General features: G+C 58.7%; 2 protein-coding genes across 3 annotated transcripts; both read right to left on the reverse strand.

Moving 5' to 3' along the window:
* Nucleotides 1-368: 368 nt before the first annotated feature.
* On the reverse strand, nt 369-1,513 carry LOC120693421 (basic blue protein-like). 2 transcript variants are annotated; one of them, XM_039976844.1, is made up of 3 exons: nt 1,356-1,513; nt 954-1,276; nt 369-854 (listed from the first exon to the last, which is right to left on the reverse strand). In XM_039976844.1, exons 2-3 carry the CDS (start codon nt 1,120-1,122, stop codon nt 661-663), a joined length of 363 nt encoding a protein of 120 aa, XP_039832778.1. In that variant the 5' UTR covers nt 1,123-1,276; nt 1,356-1,513; the 3' UTR covers nt 369-660. The 2 variants fall into 2 exon arrangements, with proteins under 2 accessions (XP_039832778.1, XP_039832779.1); XM_039976845.1 differs by having other exon boundaries at nt 954-1,497.
* A 4,064-nt stretch (nt 1,514-5,577) lies between these two features.
* On the reverse strand, nt 5,578-7,585 carry LOC120687848 (aldehyde oxidase GLOX-like). The gene has a single exon (XM_039969920.1). The coding sequence runs from the start codon at nt 7,496-7,498 to the stop codon at nt 5,753-5,755; it is 1,746 nt and encodes a 581-aa protein (XP_039825854.1). The 5' UTR covers nt 7,499-7,585; the 3' UTR covers nt 5,578-5,752.
* Between the last annotated feature and the right edge of the window lie 1,032 nt (nt 7,586-8,617).

Genomic DNA, 8,617 nt, shown 5'->3' on the forward strand with positions numbered 1-8,617 from the left:
AATAATTTCGGGTATCGTGGGTTGGAATCCGAATTAGAATTTGGATATTTCGGGCTCAGATTTTTCGGGTTCGAGCTCGGATTTTTCGATTTAGGTATTTTGCCCACTCATAGCGACGGGTCGGCACGCACCTGTGCACGCGACCCCCTAGTAGTCACGCACACTTAGGGAAGTCTAGGCATATGGGCCGTGAGTGTATGCTTTGCTGTTGAGTTAGTTTGGGCTGGCCCATTTGGCACCACAGGGATAGTGTGGTTTGTGTTGTGGAGTAATCTTTTCACAAATGGGATATCCTTGTTGCGAAAATCCATGTCAAATTCCTGCGCAATCCAGCATTTTATGATTTTATCCCACGTCACTATTCCATATGGTTGCATGCAAAGACACCATGATGAATGAACAAAGAAAACAGGCTACTGCTTCGAAGTCCAAACAAACAACAAAGCTATAGGTAACGCTTCACTGCCCTGCCAGTAAACCATACACACACCATGCCTCGACTACCACTCCACTCCACACCACACATACCCTGCCAGTACATGACACATGAGACCTGTATCGGCGCGTATCCCGCACAGGGCCGGGCGTGCGCTGCCAAAACGATTGAGTTATTGCGCATCACTTATTGGTGCTCTGCAAGCAGCGTGGGGGCTTCAGCCTTCAGCTGGCGTTGACGGCCATCTTCATCCCCATCCCGCAGTGCCCGTTGAGGCTGCAGATGAAGTAGTTGGTCCCGGGGCCGAGCGTGATGCGATCCCTCCCGGAGCTGTAGGTCCTGCCGGAGGAGCCGCAGCTGTTGTAGCCGCTGGCGTCCACGGCCACCACGTTGTGCAGGGAGGGGTCGTAGTTGAACTCTACGCGCGCAGGGGGCAGGCACAAGAGGTCATTTGGAGGCCACTAAACAGCAGCGGGAGGTGAGATGGCAGTTTGGCTAGAGCTTTTTGGCAACTCACCGAGGACGTCCCCGGCGCGGAAGCTCTTGCCCCGGGGCCAGGTGTCCGCGTTGAACGACCAGACGACGCTGTGGGTGGCCGCGTCGGCGGCGCCAAGGAGGAGGCACGCGGCGAGCAGGCCGCCGACGGCGAGGCACCGTGTCGTCGCACTGCCCCTTCCCTGAGCCATGGCGGTCGACGACTTCTGCGCTGGTGCTTCTTCCTCGCGCTTGCAGCCGGCCTGCGTAGAAGGTGAAGAGTGCTCTGCTGCTTTGAGCTGTTGTGGAGGCTGGAGAGAACGTCGGCTGCTATTTATAGTGGCGACGAAAGGGCTAACCGGCAACCTGGATCCAATCAAAGAGTCCAATAAAATTACTCCGATCCGGCTATACGCCTATACCAAAAATTCGATAGTGGTTGTACCAAACGCAAGCATGGAATGTGCTTTCACAAAAGCTGAGGAATGAGCTGAGCCTAGCTAGCTCTCCTCAAGGTGCCCGGCAATCTTTGTAGTACCACCACATACTGCAATTGTACCTATAGACTGGTGAAATGGGAAGCCATCACCTTCACTCGCCAAAAACCTGCATTGGGAACCGGCGAACATGTGCACTGCATTGACGAGCGTTGCGAGGTTGCTGTCTGAACAGATGGCTCGATTTGGGGGGGACTGCAAGGCAAGGGCCAAACACAGGTCTTTGTCACACTCTTGGCTGAGTCCGATTTCCAATCACTGACTGCGAAATCGTCATACTTTCTTTTCGCAAGGAAGGTGCCATCGTTTTCGAGCTGCTGCTCAGTAATACAAGTGAATCTCGATGTCAAAATGCACATGCCTTCTTGGCAACCTGCACTCGTTACCTCAAGAAAAAAGATGGTTAATAGTAACTTCCATGGTCAGTTAGCACAATGCAAGGTTTAAAATATACTCCGTACGCGTGCAGTGTGGAACATTCGTCACGGGCTACTTTCACTCATTGGCTAACTTTCAGGTAGTATCTGAACTTTGTCAAGCTGTTGCCCACTTGCCCATTCAGAAAATAAGAAACAAATAGAGATAAAAAGGTTAGGCGCTAGCTAAAGCCATTGGTTTATTTCTGAGCTTGAGTCACTTTAGGTTGGACTTGGACCGAGCGATTGAGTGTTGAGACGACGACAAAAACACACTGAGCTTAAGCGATTGGGTGTTGAGGTCCCAATTTGACATGTTCTAAGTGGGACTAGCATGCAGATAGCCAGGTAGGATCCACGGGATGGAGCATCTACTGATCTAACCAAGGTTGTCGCTTCAACGGCCACGACGGAGCCTCAAGCAATGTTCTATGAGTAGTACTAATCAGAATTGGTGCCAGTGTTAAGGACGAGAAGCGCGACAAGAGCCCGCCCATAATTGTGTTGCGTCGGAATTTTGCGTTGGAACAGGACGAGGCGCCCGTGATCCGCCTCGACGCCACATGCCGATGCCGGGCGCCTTTGGGATCGCCGAACGTGAGGCACCGTATCTTCGTTGTCCTGCCATTGCTGCCCTCGCGGCTGCTCTAGGTGCCATTGACGTTGCTGTTCCCTTGTCCTGCGCGAAGCAGGACTGGAGGAAGATTCTGCGGAATGGACGCGTGCGCGCGCCCCTCGTGGTTGTGTGCCCGTGCCAGCACGCAGAGGTTCCGGGGAGCTCGTGATCGCTGTTCGGGTTCAGAGAATTTTGGCGAGGGAGCTGCTGAACCGAGGCCCGACTGCCCGAGGGGTTAGGTGCGCCGCCTCGTGACCTTTTAGGCTGTTGGTGGCCGTGCTATTTCGGGGTGTACATGTGCCCTGTTCTGGTAGGCTCGCAAGGCGCTTTTGGGGCTCAATCTTTTGCTTGTTCTCTCGTGCAACAATTGCAGGATGTGTTTGTCGCGACTCGTGGCTCCGGATGCCGTTTTCTTTCGCTTGGGTTGGTGGCGGTGACAAAAGCGTAGATGATCATGTGCCCTCGTTCGTCACCGATGATCACTGCTGCTGCTGCTTCACTCGCGCGCGTGGGTCGAAGAAGGGGAAGTCGTCGAGCTAGGCCCATAATTTTTTATGGAGGAGGCCCAGAATTGGGCCGTGGAGAGAAGAGGAGGTGTGGGCCTATGAACCCGTACCGGGCCACAGTCTGGCCCGTCCGCCCCCGCCCCCCCCCCCCCCCCACCCCCCCCCAAATGCAGAAACACACGGAAAGAGCACCGGCGCATACACTGTTGCAAACTTGCAAGCTCGGTCGCTACTTCGGCGCTGCGAACAGTTCTAACAGCGCCAGGCGTGGCACTAGCACCGACTCCACCAACCACACAAAGCACCCCTCATTGCACCGTGGACTACGATCCATGCGTGTAAGCAAGGAACTGCACGCAAGTAGCAACAGTCCAATAGAACACAGATAGTCACTATGTTCGCTTAGTTTGTCAGCCAACAAACTAGCAACACTTTTCTCTTACACCAAATTAGCATCAGCCACTAGCCACCAGCTTAATTAGTAATATTTTTCTCTGTAACAAATCAGCATCAGCCATGGCCATACGAAAAATAAGTGTTTTCTGCCAATGGCCAACGACCAGAATGACCGTTTTAAATGTTTGTTTCGCAATATCCGGGCCTGGGCCATGGGCCAGTTGGACCGGTAGCTGGACCAAGGCAGTCATCGCCCAAACATCCAGGGTCGCAAATCAATTTTCCGCAGTTATGGCGGGTTCCATAATTGGGAAATGGAACGCTCTTCTGGGCGGGGAGAAGGAAACGGCAGTGCGAAGGGAGATGGGCTCGGTTCTCTTTTGGAACGGAACAGCGAGCGAAAATGCCCAAGCTTGTGATGATGCACGGACACAGTTGGTAGTCCAGTCTCGTCGGCACGCCGGCGATACTCCGTTGCTTCTGTCGGCGTCGCTGTACGCCACTTGCGTCCTGCCAACTGAATTCAGCCCAGATCCGCCACCGCTGGCCTCCGTGACGACCGCCGTCCTCGCGCAGTCCCCATCAGCCGCGAGCACACGCGTTCCGCGCGCCCCCGGTCGAGCACTGGAGCCCACCGGCTGGTCCGGCCGGCGCGCGAGCTCTCACACCAACGGCGCAAGCAGGAATGAATGAATCCTTGTAACTGTCATGTCACCGGACGCGTCGCCCGCTCGCGTAGCCTATGTGCGCCAGCGCCACCTTCTTTCCCTGCCTAGCTACTACTGAACGAGCGCGTCACCCGTCCGTGTGAGGCGCACGAGCATGCACGCATGACGGGCAGGCAAGCCGGCGCTTGACACGGTCGCGGATTTTGCTTGCCGGCCAGAACGCTGATGGTCTGATGGAGCATGGCGCGTCCTACGCCGGAGCCAGGAGCATTCTCCTCTGTTTCTTTCCAATCCATTCATATTCACAAGTCCACGTGATATTCTATCTGACGCACCGCAGGCGGCAAACCCAGGGCGCGCCCCAGCAGGCCACCCCGCCCCGCCGCCACCGGAGCGGCTCGCTGGCCAACAAGCCGAGCAGCCGCAAGGAAGGTGGCGGCCGGGCAAGCTCTGCCTCTTCACCCCCACCCTTCCGCCGCCGTCGGAATTCAAGAGGAGGATGGCCGGATCCATCGTCTCCATGGTCGTATCCACATCCCCCATGGCCGGATTTGGTGTCCCCAAACGATTCCCCCGCCGTCAGTCGGATCCGGTGTTCCGGTCGCCGGATCCGTCGCCTAACCTGGTCCTCGCCGCGCGTCCGAGCTAGGCGCCCGTTCTCCCCCAAATCCGTCGCCTCCATGGCCGGATTCGGTTCTCCTTGACCGGATCTAGCCGTCCTGAGGGTGGATCCACCACCCCCAAGGCCGGTTCGTCGTCGTGTGCATGGCTGCGCTCCCCACCTTCTCAAGCGGCGGGATCCGATTTCGAGATCGACGGCCTGGGCATTCCACCGCGTCGACGGCCGTCTCGGTGGCGCACGGAAGTCACACCGCGGCGACGGCGGCGAGCGTTAGGAGTGCCAGACGAAAGCTTTGTTTGGTACAATTTGTGCCGACTCCGACAACAACGACGCCACTGGTGCCGTGTCCCTCGTTGGAGGTGTTGCTGAGGCACTCCTACTCGTCGCCAGAGACCTTGCAAGGAAGTGTCTCATGATTCGGACCTCACGCCGCCAGTATATCCGATGCCGGCGGCAGCACCTCACGCCGCTCGCGCATAAACTGCAGACGGGGGTGCCCAAGGAGGAGGTCGTAGAGGAGAGGATGGGGTCGCAGATCCAATGGCGACTTCACGTCTTCGTCGACACAACGACGACGGCCGTTGCTCACGCATTCTAACAGTGAGCAACGACCTCTTTCGCCGGGGATAGATGCTTCTCCATCGCCGAATCTGATCCACATTCTGGTTTTTGGATCGAGCGTGGGCCGGTTTGCCAGCTGCAGTGGGGGACTAGAATATGACATACCACTTTGCCTTCTCGTTGGGCGTGCTGAGGTGGGATGTCCTTGGATCTCAATTCTTCGACGCCATGGATGCTAGTTGATCTTTAGTACACATATTTTCATGTACTAAAGTTTCTTTTTGTTCTTAGATTCTGTAGTAAGTTTGGTTGTGTGTGGTCATGCAGAGGCTTTGGCTGTGTGCGTTACCGCAGAGGCCGGAATGTAATTCCGTTATCTAAAAAATGTCAAGTTGTCAACAAGGACACGACGAACACAATGAGCCAGTGTGACTGTGAACCATTTTTACCAGGGACTTTTGTGTCTTGTCTTACACCCGCACTGCGAATGGCAGAACGGAACAAATCAAACTTACTATAGCATGTAGCAATCAATTTCTATAAACCCTCGCCTCTCGCTCTCACTGTATGTGGACCCAGATCCCCTCGCTGGGGACGTGCCCGTTCACCACGAACACCATGTAGTACCCCGGCGGCGCCAGGACCGCCGTCGCCGGCATCGTCGCGGACACGTAGTACGTGCCGGCCAGGCCGCGCACCGCCGCCGTCTTGGCCACCTCCAGGAACAGCAGCCGCTGGTTCATAGCGAGCGAGTGCGTCGTGAACGACGGCGCCACCATCGTCACCGACACCTCCTCGAGGCCGCCGGAGCCGGAGCCGGCGCCGGCGCCGCCGCGCCTCCTCCTCCTCCTCGCGGATGCGGGGACCGAGAACTTGAGCGCCAGCTTCGCCCCGTAGGTCACGCTCGCCGCCGCGCCGGTCGGGGACGGGCTGAGGATCCTGGGCCGGAGCAAGTCGTTGGACGGGTCGAGGTACTCCGGCGAGAAGGCCTCCAGGCTGAGCTCGGTGGGGTACCGCACGTCGCTGAAGTTGTAGTAGATGTGCGGGTTGCTGCCGCCCACCAGCAGCCGGCCGTCGCGGAGGAGCACCACCGAGGAGTGGTACAGCCGCGGGACGCCCGTCGCGGCCTGCTCCTCGAACCGGTCCCCCGGCGAGTGGTTGGGCCGGTAGATGACGGGCGCGTAGTTCGGGGTGCTGGCGGCCTCCCACCCGGCGGTGCCGTCCGCGGCGCCGTTGATGATCGCCACCTCCGCGCCGTTCGGGAGCAGGATCATGTCGCCCATCACCCGCGGCGACGGCATTGTCTCGATGACCCACGCCGGCGAGGCGTCGGTGATCTTGATCCGCCCGCACGTCGTCAGCGCCGGGACGAAGATGCGGGCGCCGCCTTTCGTGGAGTTGTAGGACCCCGACGGCGCGCCGCCGCAAACCAGCACCTCGGCCTCGGTAGGGTTGGGACTCAGGGGGAGCAGCACCGACGAGCCCGAGCTGGGGTAGTTCCTGGGGTCGCCGCCGGCCAGCACGGGGTACGTCCGCACGACCTTGTTCCTCTTGTAGTCCAGGAGGATGGCGCGGTTGTTGGTGAAGATGAAGAGGTTGCCATCTATGCTGAGGTGTACGAACGGATAGAGATTGTTCTCCTCGGGATCCCTCGTCTGCATCAGAAATGGCATCTGGACGACAGACGTATCGGATGGGTCAGCCTTGGGGTAGAACTCGTAGCTGAACTGCCTCCGGCCACCGATGATGAACGCGCGGCCGTCTGGAAGGATCTGGTTGGTGGCGTACCACCGGTTGGCGGTGAGCGCGTCCTGCTTCTCCGACCAGTCGCAGCTCCTGTCGCCGCCGCCGCACACGGGCATGGTGCGCGCGCAGCGGTAGCCGTCGTTCCAGCCGCCGGTCTGCACGAGCGAGCCGTCGGGCGCGACGGTGCCCGAGGAGCACCAGGTGTCGGTGAAGACGAAGAGCGGGCGCGCCACGTTGGCCGCGACGTCGTACTCGGCGGAGTGCGCGGTGCAGTCCCCGGCGGGGAGCACCCGCTCCCGTGGGTTGACGCGGCAGCGCCCGCCGGGGAGGGAGAGGTTGGAGCGCCCGAAGTCGGTGCGGTCGAAGATGATGACGCGGTCGTTGTGCAGGAGCTGCATGTGCATGGCCGACACCCCGATGCTTCGCTGCAGGAGCTCCCACCTCCCGCCGGCGCCGCTCGCCGTCGCCGGCGCAATGCCGCCGGCGAAGGCGCAGGCGAGGAGCAGGAGGAGAGCGAGGTGGCGGGCATGGTCGTTCCCCCGAACTGATCTGAGCTCCATGGTGGATAGGCGGGACAGGCTCGCGAACGTAGAGATAGCACGATGCAGCGGCGCCGAATCAGGGACACGATTCTGTTTGTTGGCTAAGCTCTGGCGTTTAGGCCGTGAGCAGCAAGCGCGTGTGTGTTTCTATATATACGCGGAGCCGTGCACAGGGTCTGAATCTGATGAGATTTTGCCCCCCTGATTTTTCACACGTTAAGCATTAAACCCCTTCCAGCTAACGTTCAGGTTCCTGAGGATGGAATTTCGCCAACCAGTGATTAGCTTTGGCTAGGTAGGTTGGGGGTTCTTTGATACGGTTTTGATTTGGCGCAGATGGCCCTGCATTAACCCGGTTCTTTAATGATGTTTGGTTAATTGGTTTTCGCAGCATCTTTCCATGACCTGACCAACGGCCGGCCTGGTAATTTTGCTGTTTCCGTCCGCGTGCGTCGGTCCCTGTTCAGCACGCAGGATGGTGGTCGCCGCATGGTCCATCCAAGAACACGGCCTGACGTGGTAGTTGCCTAGCAGTAGCTTATCTATCGATGGTGGCCCGCGCGCAGCGTGACACTGTTCGGAGACCGCGACGTCGGACTCGGTGGATGCTGGACCGCCCGTGGCCATCTGGATACGGGAGCTAAGCAGAACCGTGCACCCCTGAACAAGAACAATGCCGATCCCTTTTGCGTCGCGGGATGATCGAAAAGGCCATGGAGAAGCCAGCACAGGCTCGCAAAGGATCGTACTAATGAGACACTAGGCCCACTGCAAGCTGCGGAACGTGACCGGAACGAGATGAGACAAACGGAGAGACTCCCATGGCGACTGTCCCATGCCACCAGCGCACAGCTTGTAGGTGCCCCCGGGTTGCATTGGACGAGACCCGCGCGGCGGCTCGCGTGTCGTCGCTTGCGCTGCTCGCCTTGCCAGGGCGCGTCGCGACGACGCCGCATGTTGGCATGTGGCGACATGCGGCGCGGAGAGGAGCTCGTACGCACACTTGCTGCCGCGGGGTCGTCGGACGCTAGGGAGCTCGGAGCTCAGGGTAACATTGCCTGCACAACGCCATGGGCTTGGCCCGTGGGGTTCGCGGCGTCGTGTCTGCAAGGAAAAAAAGCAACAAACAGACGGCGG

The sequence above is a fragment of the Panicum virgatum genome, chromosome 9N (assembly GCF_016808335.1).
Source record: "Panicum virgatum strain AP13 chromosome 9N, P.virgatum_v5, whole genome shotgun sequence".
Taxonomy (NCBI): Eukaryota; Viridiplantae; Streptophyta; class Magnoliopsida; order Poales; family Poaceae; genus Panicum; species Panicum virgatum.

Excerpts from the sequence above, each read along its gene's own strand:
- LOC120693421 (XM_039976844.1), bottom strand. The coding sequence starts at position 1,122 with ATGGCTCAGGGAAGGGGCAGTGCGACGACACGGTGCCTCGCCGTCGGC. Across the intron at positions 855-953 it reads CCGCGCCGGGGACGTCCTCG|AGTTCAACTACGACCCCTCC; the intron begins GTGAGTTGCCAA and ends CTGCGCGCGTAG.
- LOC120687848 (XM_039969920.1), bottom strand. The coding sequence starts at position 7,498 with ATGGAGCTCAGATCAGTTCGGGGGAACGACCATGCCCGCCACCTCGCT.